This window comes from Pelodiscus sinensis, chromosome 1, assembly GCF_049634645.1.
Source record: "Pelodiscus sinensis isolate JC-2024 chromosome 1, ASM4963464v1, whole genome shotgun sequence".
Taxonomy (NCBI): domain Eukaryota; kingdom Metazoa; phylum Chordata; order Testudines; family Trionychidae; genus Pelodiscus; species Pelodiscus sinensis.
The window spans coordinates 268,898,722-268,925,574 of record NC_134711.1 but is presented as its reverse complement, the minus strand read 5'-3'; the positions used below and the strand labels follow the sequence as shown (position 1 = coordinate 268,925,574).

General features: G+C 40.7%; 1 protein-coding gene and 1 long non-coding RNA gene across 3 annotated transcripts in view; both read left to right on the top strand.

Moving 5' to 3' along the window:
- Positions 1 to 120: 120 nt before the first annotated feature.
- KLF5 (KLF transcription factor 5) lies at positions 121 to 20,116 on the top strand. Of its 2 annotated transcripts, none has more exons than XM_075918904.1 (4): positions 121 to 483; positions 2,425 to 3,283; positions 4,635 to 4,694; positions 18,227 to 20,116. In XM_075918904.1, exons 1-4 carry the CDS (start codon positions 292 to 294, stop codon positions 18,403 to 18,405), a joined length of 1,290 nt encoding a protein of 429 aa, XP_075775019.1. In that variant the 5' UTR covers positions 121 to 291; the 3' UTR covers positions 18,406 to 20,116. The 2 variants fall into 2 exon arrangements, with proteins under 2 accessions (XP_075775019.1, XP_075775020.1); XM_075918905.1 differs by lacking the exon at positions 121 to 483 and adding an exon at positions 1,709 to 1,862.
- Positions 20,117 to 21,254: 1,138 nt separating this feature from the next.
- The window catches only part of LOC142826471 (uncharacterized), a 44,858-nt gene continuing 39,259 nt past the window's right edge, over positions 21,255 to 26,853 (top strand). The window contains exon 1 of the long non-coding RNA XR_012900618.1: positions 21,255 to 22,572. This is a non-coding gene — a long non-coding RNA (uncharacterized LOC142826471). The remainder of the gene's footprint in view (positions 22,573 to 26,853) is intronic.

The window sequence follows — 26,853 nt, the reverse complement described above, 5'->3', positions numbered from 1 at the left end:
GGCGGGGCGAGGGCAAGGAGCGCGCTTCCATTGGCGGCCCAGCCCCGCAGGGCCAGCCCCCTTGTAGCCGGCCAGGGTGGGGTCGGCTGAAATAGAGGCGGGCATGTGTCACTAGTAGTGCTACCCCGGGCCAGGTGGAGCGGCGGGAGGCTGCGTGCAGGACGGTGCCAGGGGGTTGCGGGCTAAGAGAACCAGGGCAGCGATTTTCTTCACCCTTCCTCCCCCCCCAGGCCACAGTCCCGTGCAGTGGGGGCAGGTTGCGTGCCCGCTCCGGAGCGATCCCGCTCGGGCATGGCCACACGGGTGCTGCCCATGAGCGCCCGCCTGGGTCCCGTGCAGCAGCCCGACGAGCCGGTGTTCGCGCAGCTCAAGCCAGTGCTGGGCGCCCGGGAGGCGCCGATGTTCCCGCGGGAGGAGCTGAAGCAGCAGCAGCAGCAGGCGGGCGGCGGCGGAGCCAGGATCCCGGCGGAGGAGATGGTGCAGGTAAGAGAGGGGGAAGCCGCTTGGGCGGGTCCCCTACTGGCGGCGCCCTTGGGCGCTGGAGCCGGGCTTAGCCCGCAGGGGAGCGAGAGCCAGCCCTGGGTGAGGCAGGGTCGGGGGATCAGGGCGGCTCCCGGCCATCGGGAGCCATCGCAGGACGGAAGCCCCACCCGAGAGGGGGATAGGACGGAGAGGGGAGCTCCACGCTGCCAGAAGCTGGGTTCCCCGGCTGCGTCGCGCCTCCAAGGGAGCGAACCTCTCTCCTTCTCCCTCTTGGGTGGGGAATCCGCTGCCGCCCTTCCGCGGCTCCGGGGAGCTGCTGGAAATGGGGCCGGAGAGTGACCTTATCGGGGCGCCGGCGACTCGAACTTGCAAAGCGCTACCGAGCGGGCAGGGGAAGAGCCGGCCGGGCCCGGGAGGGTGTTGAAAGCTACAGCTGCTGCCCTTGCACTTGCCCAGCAGCAGAATTAGCGCAGCCGCCTGTCTCTCGCCCACGCACGGTCATGTTAGACTGGGAGGGGGGGGGGGGGCTGCAGAGACTTCTCGGGACTTTCTGAGTGTCCCAGAAAACTGTTTGGCAACAGAGCCACATGCAAACAGCTGGACGAGCTAAAATCAGCCAGCGCCAACCGCAGCCTGGTTTTAGCGCAGGAGCGGGCTTAGTTTGAGGCTATTTCCAGCGCTGGGCTCTTTCACTGAATAGTTTCGTTTGCGGTTTATTCTAGTGAGCAGCCTCGCGTGGCACAAGTGGCATTATATAAACGGAACAGGCAGGCCTGGGAGCTCCAGAGCCGTGTGACAAACCTCTGCACAGGCACCTTCCAAGGTGTATTTAGGCGGGGGCGCTGGCCCGGGATCTCAGCCCGAGTCGCCCAATCCCTAAGCCGCAGGGTTACCAAGGTTGAGGAAGAATTCTGCTGCCGAGAATTGATAAGCAAGGCAGTGAATATTAGTGGGCTGTATTGCAGTGCTTGTGGCTCAGCGTATCTCTCTTCAAAGACTACATGTTTCTGTCTTCAAAGCAAACTGGCCTTGGCTTGTAAACAAGAGCTGGAAAAAGTAGCTTAGCACGCTAAGGACAGTTCTAGATCAAAGCAGGCGTTGTGTGTGTGGTGTGTCTTGTGTGTGTTTGGTCGTCTTTCAGAAGCTCTTGAATTACATTTTTTTAGCAGACTTTTCTTTCTATTTGTCAGATGCTTTCTTTTGGGGGGGGTTAACGGGATTTGGCATGACTGGACTTCTTACAGGGTAAGAGGGAATGTAACATTTGCCCATTGGAGAGTACATGATAAATGCTTTACTGATGACTGTACCAGTAATGCATCAGACTTTCGCCACCCACAGATTCCTACCACTACTGCACTAAGGGACTGATTTCCATGGTAGGAACTAAAGATCTTTGAGAATTGTGACATGAGTAGGAACATAGTTAACACATTTTTGACAGATTATAGACTTTGTAGCTCTTAATGTAGATTCTAAAATTCCAAAAGTATGAATATATATTATTTGAAATATAGCTTTGAAGTAGTCAGATGAAAGCATGGCTTTTGCAATTAACATTTCAAAGAAAAGTGTGTGAACTAATTATAAAAAGAATGGTGAAATATTCGAGAAATAACTGTAGAAATGAATTACATATACAGATTTTGATATGTAACATTATCTTATTGCAAATATTCTGATGAAGTATTTTAAATGATATACTTTAAAAATATTTTACTCTTGTTCTACATAAACTGTTGGTCAGCCTGACTCTTGTTCTTGGTGAGGTGTCTGAGTAAAATAACCCTGCTTTTATAATGGATATGCTTTGTTTCATTATTTTAACTATTTGAAGAGATGAGATTTACTTAGCTATTCCAGTAAAGGAGTATTTGGCGCCCCATCTTTCTCTGGATTGGTAACGAATCATGAATTTTTTTGTTTTCTTTTTCTGTTTAGACAAGATGTGAAATGGAGAAATATCTGACACATCAGCTTCCACCGGTTCCTGTCATCCCTGAACATAAAAAATACAGAAGAGACAGTGCCTCAGTTGTAGACCAGTTCTTCACTGACAGTGAAGGGTTGCCTTATAGTATCAACATGAATGTCTTCCTTCCTGACATTACTCACCTGAGAACTGGCCTCTACAAATCCCAGAGACCATGTGTAACCCACATCAAGACAGAACCAGTTACCATCTTCAATCAGCAGAGTGAAGCTACTGCCTCCACCCAGGCTCTCCCAGAGTTTACCAGTATCTTCAGCTCTCACCAAACTCCTGATGTGAACAACATTTTCATCAAGCAAGAGCTTCCTACTCCAGATATTCATCTTTCTGTCACACCCCAGCAGGGCCAGTTATATCAGCTCTTGAGCTCACCGGATTTAGATATGCCCAATTCTACTACCCAGGCGGCAGTAATGGACTCTCTTAACAATGTTTCCATGCCATCAGCTATGGCAGGCCTTAACACTCACTCCTCTGCTATTCCACAGACTACAATGAAACAATTCCAGGGAATCCCCCAATGCACCTACACAATGCCAAATCAGTTTCTTCAGCCACAGGCCACTTACTTCCCTCCTTCACCCCCAAGTTCAGAACCCGGAAGTCCAGATAGACAAGCAGAAATGCTACAGAATTTAACCCCTCCTCCATCCTATGCTGCGACTATCGCTTCCAAGATGGCAATCCAAAATCCTAATTTACCAGTGGCCATGCCAATACATTCACAGAACATCCAGACAGTCAGATACAACAGAAGGAGTAACCCAGACCTGGAGAAGAGACGGATCCACTACTGTGATTATCCTGGTAAGCAGTTTATCTTAAATCGCCCAAGTGTTTTTCTTAAATCTTGCAATAAATCAAACAGTGATCACAATGTGAGTGGAAGTGGGGCTTGTCTTTTGAAGGTGGTCCAGCTACAAAAAGAATCCAATGAACTTTGTTGGTTTTATTCTTCTTCCCCAAAGTCTGATTGTCCTGTGCCATGTTTCTTTAAAAAGTGAAAATTGTCACAAACTTTTCTGGAAGATAATACGTCAGTGCTTACTGTCTTAAATGCATATATGTGGATTCCTGCATCACAGAACTTAACTCCGGGGGGAGGAGGGAGGAAGAGTGGTGTTGGAAAGGTGACTGTTGAACAATTTTGAGATCTAGCTCATGCTTTGTAGCAAATTTCTTCAACATGCAGTGAGTGAGATGCTCAATAGATGTTTATGGAGGTCCATGGACGTTGGGTGTATCCTTAGCTACTGTACACTGAACAGCCTTGAAAGTTTACAGTTTTCTGTTCCACTTCTCAACTGGAATTTTTGTGTGGTGTTTATTTGTTTCGTTTGTTTTAAATGACAACTTTCCCCCAGAAATCGAAGTATGTATCCCTCCTTAAGTCTATCCCTTTTGTATGCTATCCTAAAAATATTAATCTAGCACAAATGTTATAATGAAATATATAATCCAAAATATAATGTCAACACTGCTGAACAGAAACCAGTGTTCTTTGTTAAATATTTTGGAGTACTGTATAATCTTTTGAGTGTAGTAAAAGTTGCAGTACAACAAATGGGGGGATGGTAGGGGGGAGAGAACTATGGTAAATAAGTTATATTAAGAGCCTGAAAAGGTCAGACCTGAGTCCTTTTAGGAACACTTTAAAAATGAAGTTCACCAGTGACATTCACATATCATTAACAAGTATGGCTTCTTCATGCAGCAGGTGTAATTTTAAATGTTTACTCTCAATTGAATGTAAATTGTAGCAGCTATCCTTTGGTATAACATCATAAGCAGGGCTCGACGACTGTGGTGAAAACCCACTCACCAGCCCAGCACCGCGCACGCGCCAGACCTGCACTGCACATGTATGCACTGCCGGTGAATGGGGCGACCGGCTGAAATCTACTTGCCACGGGCGAGTAGATAAGCGGATTTGTCGAGCCCTGATCATAAGTAATTAAGGATCCCAGAATCTTAAGGTTTTTTGTTTTTGTTTTCTCTTGACTTATGTAAAGTAATGGCTTCATGAGAACTTTCTGAACTAAATCACATGAAATTTCAAATGATTCATATTTTCAGAAAGTGTGACTGGATAAGTGATTTGCACTTCCCTGCTGATGTGCTTTCTCTCTCTTTCCCTCTCCCTCCCCTTCTTTTTTAGGCTGCACAAAAGTTTATACAAAGTCGTCCCACTTAAAAGCTCATCTGAGAACTCACACTGGTATGTACTCCTTCCTTATTCATTCCTTGTTTAATGAGGTGTGTGGGGTTTTTTTGTTGTTTTTGGTTAATGAGTAGGGATGTAATATCCTGTTTAAACTTGGTTTTACTGGTTAACCAATTAAACGGTTAACTGAGGGGGGATGGGTGTGGAGGCCGCAGGCCAGCCTCTGTCTGCAGTGGGCTTCAAGGGGCTGACGCAGCCTCTTGTCCGAGGCACGCCATTAATCGAAACTGGTAAGCCAGTCAACATTTCATATCCCTCATAATGGGTAGATTTGTTTTGATAGTTTAGTTAAATAAATAAACTTAAAAGCTGAAGTTGCATATTTATTCTGAAAGATATTTTGTTGAGGTACTTTGAATTCTTCATAGGTTTTAAGAATTGAAAACAAGCAAAACAATCCATTAGAAACTCTTTTTTTGTTTTTTCTCCAACACTTTTTAAAGGAAAAATTGATATTTGATTTCTCTCCCGTCCCCCACATCTTGACTGTATTGCGATAAATATATTATCTATCAGTTTACTTCATTAAACATTCAAGGTCTCCTTTCTTTTGGCTTTAGCACTTTAAATACTGGTGCTGACACAGTTCTATTTTTTTTTTTTAAGATTCCCACCCCCCTCAGATTTCGATATAGCTCTACAATTCATCTCCACTGCTTTTTCTGCAGCATTAAATTTGCTTGTTTAAAAACCAATTGATTTGCTTCTTTGAAACACTATTCTTTCTTTTATTTCTTGAGTTACTGGAGAGGTAAGAAAATTAAACTGTTGGTGTGCAACCTATGTAGTCATTCCATAGACCAAATCCTCTCTGAAGCAACCTGCATAGGTCTATTTTGGTTCACTGACTCTAGTATTAACTAAGGGTACGTCTACACTTGCTCCCTAGCTTGAGCTAGGGATGCAAATGTAGCTGACCGAAATTGCTAGTGAAGTGGGGATTTAAATATCCCGTGCTTCATTAGCATAATCTCGCCTGCACGTTATTCTGCTCGCCAGCTAGATTCGAACCAGGAAGTGCGCTCCGGAATGCATTAGTTCGAACCATTTCATTCTAACTAACGCGTTCCGGAGCGCACTTCCTGGTTCAAATCAGCGGGCGAGCAGAATAACGTGTGGGCGAGATTATGCTAATGAAGTGCGGGATATTTAAATCCCTGTTTCATTAGCAATTTCGGTCAGCTACATTTGCATCCCTAGCTCAAACTAGGGAGCAAGTGTATACATACACTTTGGGTCCTCTTCCCCACATGACACATGCAAGTTACAAACACATTAGAAAGAGCAGTACCATTCTATCCAAACCAAAGCTCCACTTTATACTTAATTTTTTTTTTTTTTTTTGTAAGGTGTCTGACATTGCAAGGGAACTCTTTCTTTATTATATATTTTAAAAAAAACTGTTTGGGGGTAATTCCTGTGTAGGAGTCTTACTTACAAAATTGTTTTAGTAGTTTAGCTGAAACCTTTTTTCAATGAAAAGTAGGGTGTGGGGTTTAAAGAAACCTAGGCTAAAGCCTATCTAGTTGCTGAATGTGTCTCTCCAATATGAAATACATACTTACGGGGGTGTGATCCTTAAATCCAAAGAACTTTGATTCTAATTAAAGCAAAATGCTTACTGTAAAGAGTTGTCACATTTAAAGTTGTGCTGTGAATAACATGGTTTCAACTTTTTTTTTTAAAGCAAAAGTCAAAACAAAACTTAACATGAGCTATGATCTAACAAAATGTATTTCATCATCTCTATGAAAAAAGGCCTTGTGTTCAACATTACTATGAGTGAATTGTTGAATTACTACTGTAAAGGAACAGACTATCTCCAGGCAAAATGTTACTATGGAAATGCAGTTATCTTACAAACCCAGTAAAAATTAAAAGCAACTTTGCAAAGAATATTGATACTAATATTTTGTAATGCATTTAATCACTAATTACCAGCTAGCTTAATGAGAAAATAATTTCTTCTTTCAATGTGGATGTAAGCTCGACAAATAGAGTATAACACTGTCTAGTATGAGTGCGTGCCACTAGCCTATTACATTTCAACCAACCATTAGATTTTAAAATACATAACTTCCTGTACACGGTGACTTTATGAACAGACCAGAAAATAAAGCTGAACTTAAAAATGGAATTTTTCCCAAGATAAAAATGAAAATCAGTCTTATTTTCAGAAGTATGTATGTTTTCATATCTTTAATAGTATTGTCCCCTCCCCCCTCCCGAATTCTAAAACTAACATTCTTGTATATAGGGAAATATTTCCCAAAGTTCTGGTTGCTACTACTTATTGTTAAGGATGGTTAAAGGTTAATATTGCTTTCCACTTTTTTACTTGTAGACATTTGACCTCAGCCGTGTGGCTAAGTGTACAAAGGTCAGGGAAGCTGATGTATTCGTAAAAACAAGAATGCTGCTTCAGATAAAATCTAGTGAATTTAAGCAAGCCTTTAATACAAAGAGTATTTTAAGGAGATGAATGAAGGGATAAATTGTCCAAAGGGTTAAAATAGAAACGTTAGTCCATTTCCTGTTAACAAATTTATTGTAGAGTCTAAATAAATCTGACACCTTTAAATATCCATTTGAGAAGCCGAGGTTTTTAAATTAAACCATCCTTGTGTTCAGACACTTGAAAGTTTGCACACAAGTACACCAGTGATATTTCCAATTCTGTATAAATTAATGAACTGAAAGATTGAGGGCTAAATTCTGCCTTAATAAAAGTGGGCACAACCTCGAAGTCCATAGAGAAATACTAGGGGCCCAATTCTCCAAGAAGACAATGGGAGTTTTGCATTTGACTTGAAAAGGGAAGTATCAGACCTGTTCGGGCTAAATTTGGCTGTGCGTAGGAGTCTGTATGAATTCCACACTTTGTGCGCTTCCTTAAACCAATTGGATTTATGCAGCGCTACTAAGATTAAAAAGAGAGAAGCTTAAAAGTACCTGTACTTTTATGGAATAGTTGGCTTCAAAGTTTATATTAATAGGTGAGTCTCACATAATCCAGTTTAATAAAGGCTTTTTTTGTGTGTGTGATTCTTTCAAATCCCTTAGGGGTGCAGTAGACCTGTCTATCTGGCTAAACCCGTTCTTTGGTAATCATGGACCACTGCTGAAGTTGGTTTCTCTTTATTCTTAGTTTCTTGACAATACCTTTTAAATTGGCTGCAATCTCTCTCTTCCCAAACAACCCCCACCCTCTTCAGCAATCTGTTATTTTAAAATCAAAAGTGCCTGCAGCAAAGTTTGTCTGCCATTTAAAAGTCAAAACAAACCTTATGCCTTTCCTTTGTATTGGAAAATCTCAGCCTTTTCACAGTATTTATTTAGCAGTCTCTCCCTTCTGTGAATGGCTTTCAATGAGTTTAATAGACGTTCTTTCAGAACAAACTTAAGGGAAATCTTATTTCTGAAAGACTATGGCTCACATTTTGTCTGTTTCCTCATTCAAATATGAGCCAGTTGGCAGGTTCATGAGTCACATTTAAATGAGGTCATAAGAAGAGGCTGAGAGTTGAAAGTTCCCCTAATATTTTTCTGAAAAATAGAGTTGGGTCAAATCCAGCCCTGTCTTAACAAGGTAAAGCTCCCTTAATTTTAGTGGAGTTATTCCAGGGATCTGTTTTGTTTGTTTGTTTTTAATTTTTTCGTTTAATTCTCATGATGAATAGAGTATTGTAGTTCCTGAAATAAGTAACTATGTCTTCAAGTTATGGAGGGAATTTTGATTGGTGATAAGACAGTATCCTCAAAATTTAACACAGGCAGACGTGCTCTTACAAAGGACCAGGGTTTATTTTTGTATCCTTTGAACACTTTTGAATCAGGTGACAAGTTTTCTTAGGTAACATCTTAAAAGCACTACTGTACATTATTTTACTAGCATCAGGATCAAATGCTAATCCAATCTTAGCACCTACTCATTTTAATCTGCTATAGGGTACATTTAAGAGCATCTTTCACTATAGATGACTGACTTCCACCTCTTACAGAGATTTTCTTCTAAAATACATTGACCTATTAGTCATAGGACAACTTTAGTTTCATAACACGTATTGTGCAATCATCATATAATGCATGTGGCTTTTTAAGTACGACTATTCTAAGCTATACTATAGTAAAATTAGCAGTTCATGCTAGTGCCTTAAGGTATGTGCCCAATTTTGAAAAACCTGTCAAATGTCTAAGCAGCAGCTAGGGTGCATTTATAAACGTACCCCATCATTATTTAACTTTCTTTCTTGTTGCTTGAATATACATTAACCGTTCCCACATGGATATCTCTACTGGGTTCTACAACCCCTCCTCCCCCAACCCACTTGTATTGATACATTTGAGCTTCTTTTTAAAAAAAAAAAAAAATACTGAAGTCTTGAGTTCTCCCACCTGTAACATTCTACAACTGTAGACTTCGCTGCTTCATTTCTGTGAGCAGCTGCACATTTCAGAGATGTATTCTCCTCTATTTAGAGGAAACTCTATCATTATTTTGTACACAACAGGGTACACGCATTGAGGATGTTTTTCAGCTGCATATTGGTTTTCTGTACACAGTCTTTGTACAGGCTTGTTCTCTGATCACATGATGGGATTGCCATTAATAGAGAGATGAAATAGTTTTGGAGTTAATGTTAGAAACTATCTATAGATCTTACTTGTTTGTGGTGATGGGAAGTGACAGCCTGGATACCTCAAGAGCAATGGCATTTCCTTAAATGAGATCAAGTCAGAATACTTCAATATCCCTCATTATTTGAAACTTTGTTTATAGGCTTGGGACAACTGTTAACTTATGCAGTGCTTCAAGATGTTAAACTTAATATATGGTTACATGTCATTAGATCCAGAATTGGACAGTGAGCATCAGTCAGTCAAAACCATGATCATCTCCTCTGAAGTGGGTTTTGCCTACAAAAGCTTCATGATACTATACGTAGACTTGTGTAAGTCTGTAGGGTGCCACAGGACTATTCATTGTTTCCTTTTTAAAAGTTATTTTTAAAGTTACACAGTAGCATAGCTACCCCTCTGACTGTCATGTCAGGGGCTTGGATGGTTGAGCCTCAGAAATCAGTGAGCATTATACAAGGCATTCAGCTTGTTCTGCCTGATCTTGGAAAAAAAGATGAAAGAGAATGCTGGAGGGATAGGACGACTGGGTAACACTTGTATGGTCCTTTACTACTATAGTGAAGAAACAGCTTGCAGGAAGTACATTGTTTCATAGCAGCCCTGTAAGGTAGAAAGTGCTATTGTGCCTCCTTTTTCCATCTGTACAAAGCAAAAAAGTGACCAAGCCCAACATCACACAAGAAGTCTGTGATGTGTTGGAAAATGACCCCACATGTTTTGGTGCCTTACACTGTCCTACCAATATGCTGGTTTCATTTGTAACATCTTGAAAGTGTGCCTACACTGGAACCAGAGGGCAGAAGAGGCTAATTCTGCAGCCATTTGTACCCCTTAGGTGACTGATTCTTGCATTTTTAATTACTTGTGTGAGGTATGGTAATCCTTATCTTGGAGAGCTTTTGGCACCTACCTTTTTGAAATAGCAGTGAATTTCATTTTTATTCATCTTTGGCTTTTTCCTGTGTAGTCACAGTTGAGTTTTATTTTATATAAGTAGTTGTCATTGATAGGCTAGAATTAATGAAAATGGAACAAAATTTAAAATATGTTGACAGTGATCGGCGGATGTTAAGGCAAAAATAATGTGCTCAAATGAGCAGTTTAGTGGCAGTTGAGAGTAATTGGTATCTTATTTGAGTCTTGCATAAACAATTAACTGATTATGGGAGAAATGGAAAAGCATAACTATCCTGTGAATTCTGGAATTTTGGGGAAAGATTTTGTAAAACAAGTTGCTTCATGAATCATTGTGGGTCACTTGGATTAATTGACTTCTTTCTATGCCTTTAGAGAAATGTCTTATCATGTTGCACTTTGTTGTGAGAGTCTTACCAATATAAACCTGACACTTATTACAATATTCTGGGCTATTCAGTCATAGCAATCTCCTACCGTGCAGGCACAGTAGAATTAAAAAATAATTCCGGGAAGCGTCAGGTGAAGAACAAACATGTTACATTTCAAGACACTTTTTTTAAAAAAATCCAACAATTTATCTTCTTGATTAAAAACCTAAAAATTCTCTTTTTAAGCATGAAAGCTTAAACTGTTTCTGTCAATTGCTCCCTGGGAGGATTAAACTTCATTTCCAGGATACTTGATTCCTGATAAGGCAACTGTTGACCTAAGAGACTGGCTTTAAATAGAGTTCATTTTGAGACTGATCAACACACATGAATACAGTTCAAGATTCACAGCAATTGCCAGTGATTAAAACATTCCATTATTTGATTAGACCTTCCATATTCTTAATGTCTAAGCATGATTGGACAAGTGAATCTCCTACATATTCCACAGAACTAGATTCTGGGAACAATATTAGATGGTTACTAGCTGACTTGAACCTCCCAATAGTAAAAGACTAGAAACATGTAAGTAATGTTCTAGTGCAGTCTGAGTATCTTGGTAGCAGTATTCCTGATCTGACAGACTGCATTATTTATATTCAGTGATCTCCAGCAACTCTGATTTAAGGACATAAAATGAACAGTGCTTTGCCTTTGATTTAAAGGAGGCTTTAACTTATTGCGTGTGTGTGTGTGTGTGTGTGTGTGTGTGTATAAGTATAAAAGTCTGTCTTAAAGGCTATAGTATAAACTTACTACATTCCACAAAGGGAAACCTCTTACCCTGCAAGTGCCAGATCTGTAGGTGTGAAAACTCCAAAGCAAGTCTGGCAGCCATACCATGCATGAGGAAACCCTTCTCTCCCATATGACACAGATTTATTATAAACCCACTTTTTAAAATATCAGCATTCCTTGCCTTTTGTTTGTATATAGTCTTGAGGAGAGACCACCTCTGCTATAACAGAATGTTATACCAGGGAGAAAATGAACAACTTCACAAGCAAGTCAGGATTCCTCAGTAATCCTGGAGCTGCATGAGACAAGACTTAGAGCATTGGATAATCTGAATGTTTATTGGCTGATGAGGAGATAATGTCTTCTGCATGTCTGTAGTCACAAAGAGAATGAAAACTAGGATTTGGCGATTAACTTTTTGATGTGCATATCCACCTTCTTCAGTTACCTCATACTAATGGTTTTTTGCCTCTACACATTTGTTGTAGAAGGGGATCAAAATACTGGTTAATTAAACAGTAATTGGATCTCCTTCCCCCGTCAGCAAGAATAATGCTTTTTGTCATAGCTCTAACATACTGTATTTGTGATACAATCCTTAATTATTAACACCTATCCAAGCAGCATTATATCGTGTATATGTTTTCTACTGGTAAATTGTCAGCGCTAGAAACCTGTGCCATATTTCACAGGTGCATTTGTGTGTATCCCGGCTCACAAGCAACTACTTCTAGTCCAGACATAATCTACAGAAAGCTGTTCCAGGTACACTTAAAAGGATTAGTTCTAACCTTTCTGTCCTGTTGAGGCCTATAATTTTTTCTGGTAACTGAAGCAAATTGGCTCTAGCAGTGGAAGGATATGATTTAGTTGAGGTTGGCACAGCTTTGAGCAGGGACTTGGACTAGATGACCTCTTGAGACTCTTCCAACTCTTGTCTTCTATGATTCTTGTGTTGTCACCAGGAAATTTCTTTAGACTATTTATTAATATTTGCTTTAGACACAAGTGAGTTACAAGAGGTGTTTTTTTTAAGATACATTTTTTTCTTATCATTTGCTAAGTGCTTTCTCCTAAAGCCATTCCAAACTAGTTTAATGTTCAACAGTATTAAACAGCCATACAGTAAAGAACAAGCTTGTTTCACATGCTGTACTAATATGTATCCATTCTCTTAAATATATATATATATATATATAACAGTTCAAGAATTTAAAATAACACTCTGATGTGGAAGCCTAACAAAATATTTAAAATCGGTGATACTGGAACGAGATTATGCAAAAATCCAATTAAATGTATGAAACCTCTATCCTGTTGAAATATAATATAAAAGAAAGCAGTTGTGTTTCCCAGAAGAGCTGTGTATAGTATTTCTGGCTTCAGAAGAAAGACCTGGAGTGTGCTATTTGGCTAGAAGTCCGTACCAGCTTCCTCCATGGTGTTTTACTTGAACAGTGTTGACATTTTAACAGATCCCGTGGAAGCTCCCCTGAAGTGGAGGAGTTAGCTGCTTTTTTTTTTTTTTTCTTTTACAGTGAAATACTTGTTTGCTTCAGTGATCGTGTTCCAGTAACTGAATTGCAGTACATTAGTATTTTGGTGACTAACAGCATTTTTGGTTTAATGTCCTGTAGAAGTTCTAAATTGCTGGAGGAAACCAAATATTTCTAAAACTTTATAGCTACTGTATTTCACGCAATTGTTAAGGTAAACAAATGTAACATTACTATGTCGCCAATGAAAATAGTGGATAAAGTGTTCAGTGTCCCTTGGTGAATTTTTTTTTTAAGCAGATTCCTCTGCTTACTACATTCAGTATAGCAAAGAACTAGAATGACTTTAAAGTAACTTTTTTTCTTTTTTTTTTCTTGCCATTGGAACGGAGATCAAAGTCGTCTTCTCACTAAATATGGCACCGATATGTGTATAGGTTGGGAACGATGAAACAGAACCAGGACTAGATGTTCTTTTGCTCTCCCCCCAAACAAGTGTTCAATCTACATCTTCGTTTGCCTCATCACACGCTCAAAAGAAAAATGTTTCAAACTGATTTACTTCAAGAACTTTCCCACAGAAACTAGCATCACAAACATGGGGGGGGGGGTCTAGATTGTTTTGTTTTGTTTTCTTGAGTATTTCTCCTCTCAGATTTCTCCAGCATAAGCTCAGCCTTTATACTGGTGCTAAAATACATCCCCCTCCCCCAGTTCTTGGTTCCCACACTGCTAGGCACAGTAAAGGTGAGCAACAGTATTACGGCTTTAATTTCTTGTACATAAAAGTAGTAGCATTCAAAACATCTTGTGTAAGGTTCTTAATCCTGTCTATGCATTGCCCTCAATGAAATTCTTTTGGCTTGAGTTGTGAAATAGGCCAGGCGGCTCTCTGATGGCATGGGGAGGAACAGTAGCATATAATAATTGTTAGTCTGCTACCACATGGCTGTCTAGGCTGCCATCGCCATAACCTGCCATTATTCTGAATCTTTCCACAGTCTTGTGACATAAGATGGCATAACCAGCTGCAGTGAGGGTAGGCACGAAGACTAGCTGATGTTCCCCTCGAAATATGGGATGAAATCCTTAACCCACCAAAGTCTGTTAGCGGAAACAGGATTTCACAACGACATTTAGTAACTTACGCCTGACAAGGCTGCATGTTAGTGCTGTCCAAAATATGGGTAACTGCTCCACTACAAGTCAGCATGCTGTATGCTACTGTTATCCCATCAGCAGATCATGTGGCTTGTGTTCTGGTGGTATATGCATAGTAGACACTGCTTACACTAGGCAGTTTTGCGATGTGTTCTTTGTGCAGGCATGCATGAAACCCCAATTACTCCTCCATATCTCTGCAAGAAAAGCAGCAGCATTGTGAATGGTGGCCACTTTAACTGTATTTTTTTTTTAATTAAAGGCCCACTTTACTAGTTAGGAACCAGAGTTCATTGACATGACTGAAATTTTGAATACAAATATTACTGAAATTTCAGTTGGAGGGAGAAGTAGGAGTGGGGGGTGGTGCTTATTTTCACCCTATTTTCTAGCCAACTACAGAGCTGCCCCAAAAGGTCAAATTTGATTTGAGGGGAAAGAAACAGGAATTTTTCTTTAATTCAAAAGTTTCTCTTCTGTTTTTTCTGGCCAGCTGGTCTGGGCACTCAACAGTTAGCAGTGTCCAGAGCTACACCTTACATTTCTTCCAATTGGTTGGGTCATTCTGAACTTCTTTTACCACTAAGTGGCAAGTAACCTAGCTCTTAAAACTGAACTGGAAATGACTGGAGAAATTTGTCCCTCCTTCACCCCCCCTCCCCCAATCTATGTAGATATCCGCGCCCTCTCCATTCCAGCTAGTATTAACCCCCCCTTTTTTCCCCCAAATTCACCACCTTCCACCATTGCAATAAAACTAACTCTTTAAAAAAAAAAAAAACAAAAAAAAAATCACCCTATAAGGAAGGATCCATCATTGGAATCTCCCACTCCTCTCTCTGCTCCTGTCTATGCAGCAAGATTGGGAGGTGCTGAGTACAAGAAAGAAGCTTTTAATAAAATACTATAGGAAAGGAATATGTGCATCTACCAGATAGACACATTATCTAGGCTGCTATTTAGCATTCTAAACATTTAATCCTAAGCAAAATGAAAAAATTATGACTTCAAGTAAATTTTTATCAGGAAAAAAAAATTGCTTAAGAACATGACATTACGAGCATGTCTCTGCTTAGGTATGCTTGTTTATTTTACACAAAGCAGACCTACAAGTGTCGTCTTCATCTTACTCCATGTTCTCTGTAATGTAATGCTCTAAAGACTGCATTAATAACCCTGGATCCAGTTTAGACATAGAAAGGATAATTATTATACTGTGAAAGTTTCTGTGCTGAACTTCTGCCATTATCTAATGCATTATCTCATCTGTCTTCTGTGGTAACAGTAGTGCTTCATATGTCAGGCTTATGCAATATCCTTGTTTTAATCTACAGTGTGTCTTGTGTGGAACATGCATGCAATCACAAATGTTGCCTTACCCTGCTCATTGGTCATGCAGAACAAGTACTGAGCTATAACCAGTTGCAGAATAAGCCATCTTCTGTTGGCATCAGTGAAGGGCTCTAGCTCTTCTATCGAACAGAACCTTAAGGTTCTTAGTGTTCTCTAGGCTGTTGGTGCAAAATGAGCTATCTGGTGACATGGTGCTGGCTTTCTTCCTTGTTTCCACATTCAAAACCTACATTAAAATATTTTCCAAGTACAGGCAGTCCCCGAGTTACATGGATCCAACTTATGTTGGATCCGCAGTTACGAACAGGGATTTTCTCGCCCTGGAGGACTGGAGCAGCGGGACGCCTGGTCCCGCCGCCTGCCTCCTCCGGGGCGAGAAAAGCTGCTCCCCATCTCCCTGGTCTGCTGGGGGAGCCAGCAGACCAGCGAGACGCTGAGCAAAGCGGCGGAGGACCCGGGCCGGACCCGCGGCGCTTCCAGCTGATCTGGAAGCGCTGCGGGTCCAGCCCTGGGTTCTCTGCGGGTCTGGCCCCGGGTCCTCCACCGCTTTGCTCCGCGTCTCCCTGGTCTGCTGGGGGGGGGCGGAGTTAGTGCCCCCCCCAGCAGACCAGGGAGACGTGGAGCAAAGTCTGGGGCCTGTGGTAGAGCAGGTGGGGCGCTGGCGGTTGGTCCCGCAGCACTGCTCCTTGGTGCTACTGGACCAACCCAGCAGCACCCCAGCTGCTCTGCCCCAGACGTCCCCAAGTCAGCCACTGCTGAAACTGACCAGCGGCTGACTACAGGAAGCCCTAGGCAGAGTTGCTCTGCCCCGGGATTCCTGGAATCAGCTGCTGATCAGTTTCAGCAGCAGCTGACTTGGGTACGCCTGGGGTTCTTAAGTTGAATCTGTATGTAAGTTGGAACTGGTGTCCAGATTCAGCTGCTGTTGAAACTGATCAGTTTCAGCAGCGGCTGAATCTGGACGCCAGTTCCGACTTACATACAGATTCAACTTAAGAACAAACCTACAGTCCCTATCTTGTACGTAACCCGGGGTCTGCCTGTAGCTCTAGTTGGGTTTGAGGATTGTTAATTGGATGTGAGTGGGAGGGGAGAATGTCCATGTGATCCAAACTAGAAGGAACGTGGTGTGGTTCACAAGGTACTCTGGGTGGGATTTTTCAAAGCACTTGACACTGGCCTAACTCTGTTCGCACTTGTCAATGAAATATTTACTATTCACTTCAGTGGAGCAATTAAGGCAATGCTGAGTGCTTTACAGGTTGAACCTCTCTAGTGTGGCACCTTTGGGGCCTGACCAGTTCCAAATGAGAGAATCTGGACTATGGGAGGTCAGTATTGTCTGGCAACATTACCAACACTTCCACTGCTTACTGTACTGCTAGAGGACATTTAGGGGTGGCTGTGAACAAACTTTATGGAACTGCAGGAAACTTGGCCACACCCGTGAAAAGTGGAAATCCGGCTAACTAAAATCATTCTGGATGACGAATATTTCTGGACAAGAGAGTTCTGGATTAGACCAGTTCTCTCTTTCAAAGGGGGGTCCTTTTTTTTATTATTATTATTTTTTAAATCGAGAACTCTAATCTAGATACTTTCAGTTGACTAGATTAGTTCAGAATATGATCTTATAAATAGGTAATCCTAGCTCTCTATTTATATAAAAAATGTTAGTCTCTTTTTAGGGTGACATCCAATACATGACAGCTTCACAGCAGATGAGTTGTTTTTTTTGTTTTTTTTTTTAAACTGGTTTGCAGTTGCGGAGAGAGAAATTACCTTGACTCTGACTTGGTATTTTCCCCAATATTTCAGCAAACATCACTACAAATTATAGGTCTGCTTAAAATGTTCAATTCTGAAATGGATTAATGCAAATACTTGAGGTATTTTGGCCAACATGTTCCAATCTAGCTGCCTTAAGCTGGGCAATTCAATCTATATTCGGCACTTCTATAAATGTGGTCTTATTTTTCCCAGAGGTGCTATGCACTGGTCATGTCCATGTAAGTTAATAGAAATAGCAGGGGGTTGGCAACTCTGAAAAATATGGCTATGTAAGCACCTAATTCTAGACATCCAATTTTGAAAACTTGGGCCTGCATCTTTTTTAAATGTGTGGGGTTCCCCCCCCCCCCATGCCCTGTATATAGCTGTCCTAAGCCTGAAGGCCACAACATTTTTATTGCAGAGTTATTAGTTGTCCTTTTTCTTTTTTAATTATAGAAAATATTATTCCATTGGATTTGCTACATATCACATAACCAATTCTAGTTTTACTTAACATCAGAAGCTCTTAAATCTCTATATTGTAAATAATGTTATAGTAACCTTTCTCCCCATTTAAACTATATCTGAAATATGTTTCTGTAACTTATAGCATTTGAAAATTTTTATAACTTGTATATTTTTAAGATGGAGTAGATTCTGGAATGATTCTCTCTTCCCTATCTTGTGAGAGAGTGTATCTTTCAGTTGGGTGTGGTGATTTCTGTGTGTGTGTGTGTGTGTGTGTGTGTGTGTAATTTTTTTTACCCAATTACAAAAAGTATCTAATCAGCTTATGTTGGTGGTGGTCTCTGTTAACCATCATTTTAAAGCCCAATTTTGTGTGAACTTCTAGCAAAGATTAATCTTCAAGTTTTAAATAGAGCTGGGGATCCTCAGGAACTGTATTTCCCCTGCCCCTTTAATGTGAAAAAGAAATGGCAATTAGTAGCAACACTTAGCTGCAACTCCACAGGAGAAAAACAGTTAACAGTTTGTTTCTGTGTTCCCAATTTTTCAGGTGAGAAGCCATACAAATGTACATGGGATGGCTGCGACTGGAGATTTGCTCGCTCTGATGAGTTGACACGCCACTACAGGAAGCACACAGGCGCCAAACCTTTCCAGTGCGCTGTGTGCAATCGTAGCTTCTCTCGCTCTGACCACCTGGCCCTGCACATGAAAAGACATCAGAACTAAATTCTGGGCTTGATGTGGAAGCTGTTTGTATCTATGCAATTTCCTAGTGACTCTCAATGTGCAGTTAGAATTAGTTTTAATTTTTGACTATGGACAATCCATCTAAAAAAAAAATCTCCAAAGAAACTGGAAATGTATATTTTGTATATTTATGAGGAAACGGGGAAAACACTGAATCACAGTACCAGAGTGTTCAGTCATTTTCTGTTTGCTCTGATCATGTATATGGCTTTAGTCAGCAGGTTTCATCTCAAGTATTATGTCTCAACACATTGCATTGTTATAGATTATTTTCTTACGGTGTTTTGACCAAAGCACTGTCATTATTGTGGCAATGTTTAGTAAATGAATTAATGGGAGGACATAGACAAACTAACACAGAGGACAAGCCATGAATTGTAGTCTGTCAGGTTTTTACTGGGCATATTTAGTACTTCTGTGGGGGTTTTTTAATGTTAAGTCTTTCTAAGGAGATAAAATATAAAGAAGAATTCATAAGCAGCCATAGAACAAAATATTTGTTCAGTATGTTGCATGTTTGCCATGACAACGATTTTGTAAATATGAAAATCAGCTTTTTAAGGTTTATTACAAACGTTTTTTCTGAGTGCTCTAAAAACATTCAGACATTGTACATTTTGATATGGCACATTTACAATTACATTTATTTAAATACCTCTCCAAACATTACCAACTTAGTTTCGTTTTCAGAAAAAAAATGAACTAACCATTCAGACATTTTGTATCTTAATATAAATGTTGTGCACTGAATATTCAAGATGCTTTAAAAGGGCAAAACATTTAGAATGAACTGCAAATGTTGGAAGCTTAAATAATGAGGATAGTTACATTATGCAGAATGTTAAACCTCTTACTATAAGCTAAAGTTAGTATCACTTTAAAAAGAAGGATTTAGGATGCAATTTTCATAGACTGACATGTTAAGCTGGTTTAGCACCAGCATGATCTAGTTTCATGTGGATGTTTGCATGTAATTTACCAGAAGGTAAAGGATACAGTAATTTTATTTAAAATTACAGTGCAGTTTTTAGTTAATCCACTGTTAACATTGACATAAGATAAGTCACTCTTGACATAAATAGATGCAACTGAAGTCAGTGGAATTCTGACTTTTTATGCCAACAGTGAATTTAGTCAAGTGTTCTGTCTTGAAATAGGAAATGAAGGTCCAAAAATGAGGTTACACTAGGACTTGGCCAAAATGTATAAAACATAAAGGAAATGATAACACCTATCCATCTCACAAGCTGTGATTTCTCATTCTGTCAACCAGTAGGTGGAATAAACAACCAAAAAGGGTCTCAAAGGAAAAAATAGCTTTGTTAAAACTGTTGTTCTGTCTTTTTATTTATTTTGTGGTATATGGATGACTTTTTAAAGACAATTTTACATACACTTGATAAATTATAGTTTTTGTTAGTTAGAAACATTGCTCTTAAATGTAAATAGTTGACAAATGATGTAAATAATTTTTGTAAGGCTTCAAATGTTTATACATGGAAACGCATAAATTGGTTACTGTTTTGCTTCTTTCCTCAACCTTCTCCCTCTTATTTTTGTATTTGTGGTATTTCCTATGCAAATGATGGAGCAAACAGCTGTATAGTTGTAGAATGTTTTGAGAGAGAATGAAATGGTTTATATATAAAGACAATTTTTTTGAAAAATAAAACCAAGTGCCTCGAATGAATATGTGAGTTCTCTGTTTAGCTCCTTCCTAGTGAGTTTGCATTTTTTTCTCCAAATAATAGAATTGTTAGTCAACATTGAATGTTCTTCATTGCAGGGACTATCCTATTCTGCTTGGAAAGTACCTAGCAGTGCCTGGGCAGCACTACAATTAAAATAGCAAATATGAAGTGATAAGAGCTAGCTTTATGGTGCTATTAATTATATCTATGTTCTGCGGCTCTGTCACCTTAGTGGAAGATGGATTTTCTGTTGTCCACTATCTTCTTTCCATTTTCAGGAACTTTTCTATTAGAGAGAAGTTTAGTAATTTTTGTAAGATGTGTAAACAAATGCATTCACTCTACTTACTGGTTTATGCCCCTTTTCTTTTGCGCCTGCAGCCTTGAGAAACAGCAGAAGTAGTTCCTGGAAGAAATACAAACTACAGTAGAGGAGCTGCCCTGTCGAATTTTACACTTACAGCACCTTAATGCTATGATTTCAATCCTCTCAGCACCTTTGGGGGATAGAATAGTGTTGCGTGCGTTCCAGATGAGTGAACTGAGACTACAGCTGGGGAATCTTTTCCAAGGTTATGGAAGGAAGAGAAGCTGTAGCCTGATGCCTAACTCCTTCCTCCAGTCACTGAAAGCACAGCTACAGATAATGTCGAGCAGGAGGATTTCTTCCTCCAACTTCCCTTACTCCTCTTAAAATGAGGGTTACAGGAAAGTTGGAGGAAGAGTGCTCTTTCTTGGATTTCCTGCTGTGTAGCTAGTTTATTTTGGCTTTTGGCGCTATTTCAATTTAAGCTATGCAATTGATGTAGCTCGAGTTGTGTAGCGTATTTCGGCATTAGCCCTGTAGTGTAGATGCTCCCTAATGTAGCTGCTCTATGATGTCAGAAGAGAGCTATCCCATTGGCTCAACTACACGAGCAGCCATAAGCAGGATTTTTGGTGCATTTTATGTTCAGAGGGGTTATTTACTCACTCCTGTGAGTGACATAAGTTATGCTGCCATAAACTGTAGTATAGACATAGTCTTTGTCTTACTTTATATCCTAGTCCCCCCCCCCCCCCCCCCCCCTTCTTCATTCTGTTCTCTTATGCAGACATCTATACTCCTGCATCCCACATCATATAATCCCAGGCTTGTTCATGCTACAAATAAAGCTCTTTGAGAACAAAACCCTGCCATACTATCGAACAGTGGCGCGCAACTTTTTTCAACCGTGACCCCCACGGCTGGACCCGGCCGTTGACGGCCACGTGGTACTTAGATCCGGGCGGCCAGGGACTGGGCCAGCTGTTGGTGGCCACATGGTGCTTAGATTTGGGGGCTGGGCCCGGCCATTGGCAGCCGTGTGGCGTGGTGACCCCCCACGGAAGACATCCACGACCCCCTTGAAGGTTGCGACCCATGGGTTGCACACCACTTCTATAGAAAATTACCAGTGCAATTAAGAAGTGCAGAAATGACTTGCCTGTAATATTTATTATATACATACAAAATCTGTATAACTACAGTGACCAACTGTCAGGGGTTCACAGTGAGAATGAGACAATGTGGTTTCAAAATGTGTATCTTCCATTATGTAAATATGAGGTAGCCATTCACCATAACATAATGCACACCAGAACTAAACAGTGAATCTTCCTTTACTGAAATGTTTGTGTCTAGAGCACATGATTTTAAGGCACTCCTCCAAATGATATTTTGCTGACTCAATTTTTTTAAGTTGTAAGAATGATCTTTCGCACAAATAAGAGAGTGGATGATTTGTTTCCGAAATGCAGAAAAGACTTGTATAATGAAACTATCATCAGTAGCTTTGAAGTAGAGGCAACTGAAAATGTTCACTCACACAAATTATAGCTCTGCATAATAAGGTTAAAGGCTGTTCCTTGTGATGTTGAGATGTGTGCTCTGACTTCCCATGTGACCACATGATTTGTTGTCCTCTTCCTCTCTTCTCTTTCCCCCCCACCCCCGGTCCAAGCTGGTACAGTTTCATTCTCTTGTTTTCTCCTCAGCTAGGCAGGAGGATCTCTGTACCACTCAGCACTCATTTTTGAATACCCAAATGAATTAGGTGTATCATTGGTGTGTTGAATTATACTAGCCTCACCTGCCACTTCAAATATATAATGTTTGAATAATTTTGTTGTTCCCTGTAACCCAGCAGAAGTACCCCAACAGTTATCTCTCTTTTATTTATACACACACACACACACACACACACTCTCTGTCAGAGTTTGGTTGTGCCAGGAGAACCCAAGGGAAAGGACAATTTTCCATAACATGCAAAGTAGGGGCTGCTGTTTGGATGGACTTGATATGAGAGTGACCACTGGGGACGGTGAATCCCACCGGAGAGAGCTATACTACAGAGTGACCACTGGTGGCAGCTGTTCCATCAAGGGAGTGGTCAGCAGGGCGGGGACTCCACCATCTTGCCTGCCAACACACTGGGTAAGTAGCCCCCTTGCCCCAAACCCTTTTCTCCCCTCATGGCCTTGGCCGCAGCACTGGAGGGCAGGGGGAAGGCCCCTGGTGGCCTAAGAGTACAGGGGGAGAAAAAGGCTCCGATGGCCTGGGTGGTTGAGAGGAAAGAAAAGGACTATGCTGTATAGAATCCCCTGCCTAGAGCCCCTCCACACCTCTCCATCCCCAGGTTCCTGCACTCTCCCTCCCCACATCCCCAAGGCCCTGCCCTAACTTCTGCACCCTGTACACTGCTAGCCCCCTGCCCTGAAGGACGTGGGCAATGCCAGATAAGTCTGCTAACTTTCAATAAACAGCAGAGCACACTTTGTATTTCTCCACTAACCACGTCTGCCAGGTGTTTGATGCCATGCAGTATTCTTACTGCTGGGGATGTGGGATTGGGGCTCAGTAAGTAAAACTATAGAAGAGTCTTGGGGCAAACTGCGAATCTAAGCCAACATGCTCCTGTACCAGGAGGGGATTCTTATGTATATACTAGTGTAAGTCTGGATGTGCTTGTCAGCCATATAAATGTTCAATGTGCTTTTGAATTCTGTTAAGCTATTTGGTTCTATGACTGTGACACAATGAGTTCTGGTGGCTAGATGTTGGCTTGTTTGGAAAAAGTGCCTCCTCTTATCAGTTTTGAATTTGCAACTGTTCAGTTTCATTAAAGAATCTTTAGTTTTTATATTATGAGAGAAGGTGACTGAAGTTCCAATGTATCTGCTTTCTACCCTTAATTATTCTGTACACTTAGTATGCCACCTCTAATTTGTTTTCTTGCTAAAGTAAGCAGTCCCAGTCATTGCAATCTCTTACTACAAGAGTTTTTCCACTCCCCTATTTATACTTGTCACCCTTCTCTGAACCCGGTCAATTTCTGCAATAGCCTTTTTTAGCTGGATTGGCTAGGACAGGATGCAGTATTCCAGGTCACTCAGTGTGTGCCACATTATATTTCAGTAATTACTTACCAGAATCCATCGCATATCTCCAGATGATGTAAGTGTGTGCAGGATTTTTATGTCATCTATAAATGACCTTGATGACAATGTTGTTAAAATACTTGAAACAGAAAATATATCTCTATCCTTCTAATTCATTTTAATAATTAAAATATTTTTCAATGGTCAAATATACATATAATAAATTATTACATATTGCTTTGGCAATTACATTGCCATAACTCCAGTCATCTGAAGAAGTGGGCTGTGCCCACGAAAGCTCATGATGCACATCTACATGTTTTGTTAGTCTATAAAGTGTTACCAGCCCATTTGTTGTTTTTTTAGCCTTTAAACAGTGATTTGTACTAACATTTAAAATGGAATTGGAATATGGTTGGGGAAGTCTAATAGGAATAGTTTATGTGCGGGAGGTAGCGCAGGTGGGGGGAATGGGCATGCTGGCAGTGGCAGAGGAAACTAGACAGGAAAATGTAACCTGCCCTTTTTTGCTTGATTTTGAATACATTTCTATTTATTTGTTCTTGTGTGTGTGACTCTGGCCATACTGGTCTGGTTGAAGGATGACATGGTGTCACAGGAACTAAATATGAACTTGGAAAGAAATGTTTTCCTCTCTGTTCATTTATCTTTAGTACACAGAATCACAGCACGGGCTCTATGCTCATATACTCACTGCTTCTCTCTGTGCCATACTGCATAAATTGGAACAATCTTCCTTTTTCCTCTGTGTACAATGCTTGTAGTGGTACATGCGACACGCTTTCACGATGCACATAGTTACAGGTTGTATCCAACTTAATTTTTTGAACATGGGTCCCAGATAGCTGAATAGAATGGAGCCTTCTTTTTCTCATGGGACTGATCAAAGGCATGTGATGCCAAGAAGAATTCTCATACTTCTGAGGCAACAATTCAAAAATGTTCAGCTGTTCATCGTGGAGTCATGGGGTTTTCAACCACCCTTTTTATTCTGAGCTGCCCATTTTCTCATCTGCCTTCTTTTTTGACTGTTGCATCCATTTAACAGCTTTGGCTGCAGGAATTTCTCAGGCAGTGTTGTGTGCCTCTTTCTCAGAGGCCGAGAGAATGACATTGTGCCACTTTTCCTGCCTGAGACACAAGAATTCTGAGTTCCCTCTCTCTAACTGGTTCTCTCAGTGGCTGCTTTCCTTCCCAGCTTCATTACAATTATAGTCTAGGGTTTGGAGCTTGTTGTTGTTGTTGCTGTTGCTTTATACTTGTTTATCTTTCCTTGTCACTGTGGTCTGTCATCAGTTAAGAACAGCCTTACTGGGTCAGACTAATGGCCCATCCTACTATCCTGTCTGCTGACCATGGTTGGGCCAGATGTTTCAAAGGAAATGTACAGAACAGAGCAATTGCTGAGTGGGCCATTCATTGTTGTAAAGTCTAATGCAATAACAAAAATCAATGTCCAGCTTGTGCATCTCACAGGATTAAAGGAAACCACCAAAAATCTATTTCTGTGGATTTCCATGGCACACCAGCCAGCCTTTGGACTTCATCCTATAATATGCGGAACATCCTAAATTTGAAATGAATGGGTTCTGTGCTGATAACAAGTGAGGAGTCTGGGGAAACCTAAGACCCGGGGCCTGGATGCAGCCCCCACCTTGCCTGCATCTGGTCCCAAGGCTCTCCAGTATTGGGGCGCACACACTGATGAGGGGTTTTATTTTGTTTCTCACTTGTTTACAGCTCCCAACTGATTTTTTTGTAGGTCAATGGTCCCTGACCCCAAAAAGGTTCCCTGTCCCTGCCATACAGCATTGCACCTATAGTTCATGCTGAATTGGATCTTTCATGCCTGTTGTCTTTCAGAGAGTGGAATGATGCACTCAATATTTAAGTCTTCAGAGTTCTTTGGCCTTCTATAGTTCTGATTGACAGTGACAACAGCAAACTTTTATTTTAAAGAACTGGTACTTTCAAATTGGACCTTAGAAATAGATTAGAACCTGAATGCAAACGCTGTAGAAGAGTAGTATTGTGAGAGGTAGGATTTGAATCTTTAAATCCAGCTAGACTCCTGGGGTCAGATTCTGAAGGGAACTATTTTCCAGTTTTGTTCAAGTGCAGAAGGATGTTTTTGGTCCAACAGAGCAAAAATCTCACAAGAACCACCTGTCTTATAAGAGTCCTACTTTGAAAGATTCCAGAAATCAGATTCTTATCCCTGGCTGACCTCTGATCACCTGTGGAATCTTAATCCAATGCAAATCAACCTTACCGACCCCTCTGTAATAGAGACTCTGTATCAATAAATAAATTCACAGAAAGCGGGTGAAAAGTGGCAGCAGTAATGGGGGGAAATGACACTTCAGTTGAAGTTAATTTGGGGAAAGCTTTTTGTTCTTTACATCACCAGCTCATAGCTACATAGTGAAATAGTAGCAGTTTCCTTTTAAAATAACTGCGTGGTTTTATTAAAATTACTGTGTTTTTTCCTTGAATAATTGTTTCCATAACATTGTATTTGCTTTTTTCCCTTTTGCTGTTATCAAGAGATAACTAAGAATTGTTCCTCCTTTGAAGAAGCTTAGACAAATGGGTAAACCATGCTGAATATCCCCAGGGGAAAACTTACTTCATTTCTGAAACATTAACAGCAGCAATCAAATGAAATGTGAGCATTTTCAGAGTACATACCATGCCTTAGGACATTTCAGCTAATTTCTTGTGTAAAGGAACTTTTCAGCAGACTTGAAGATGCAAAAGTATAAAAAAGACAGTCTTGCCTCTTTTGGCTAATTCTAACATGTACCATCTGCAAATAAATTAGTTACAGTGAGTGCAAATGCTAATCTTTTGTCTGCATTATAACATGCTTTGCATATTTATATTGCTTAGGTTACATATTTTAATTGGTAATCTTTCCCTAACTTGTTCATTTTGTTCTGATATTGATATTTAGAGGCAGTCCCTTAGAGAGAGCCCCATGTTGCTTCCGGTGAGTGTAATTCATCTGCATGCGGAATGGGAAAGAATCAGAGTTCAGGGTGTTAAATGAAGTTTGCTGATCTGAATCAAAGATGTATATGATACATTTACCAGTCTGCAAATCATTTACAATGTGCAAATGTTTTCAATCACTATCATCAGAACACAGCGAGATCTGTGAACCCCATAGAGCCCTAGTGAAGACTGAGACTAGAGCAAATGTTGTAAGAGGAGCTTAGGTTCTCCTGGCCACACACATCAGCTTCTGAACTGTTTGTGATATCTCTGAAGCTGAACAGAAACTTGGTTTTATTAGTTAAGTTCCACTACCCTG

Excerpts from the sequence above, each read along its gene's own strand:
- KLF5 (XM_075918904.1), top strand. The coding sequence starts at position 292 with ATGGCCACACGGGTGCTGCCCATGAGCGCCCGCCTGGGTCCCGTGCAG. Across the intron at positions 484-2,424 it reads CGGCGGAGGAGATGGTGCAG|ACAAGATGTGAAATGGAGAA; the intron begins GTAAGAGAGGGG and ends TTTTCTGTTTAG. Across the intron at positions 4,695-18,226 it reads TCATCTGAGAACTCACACTG|GTGAGAAGCCATACAAATGT; the intron begins GTATGTACTCCT and ends CCAATTTTTCAG.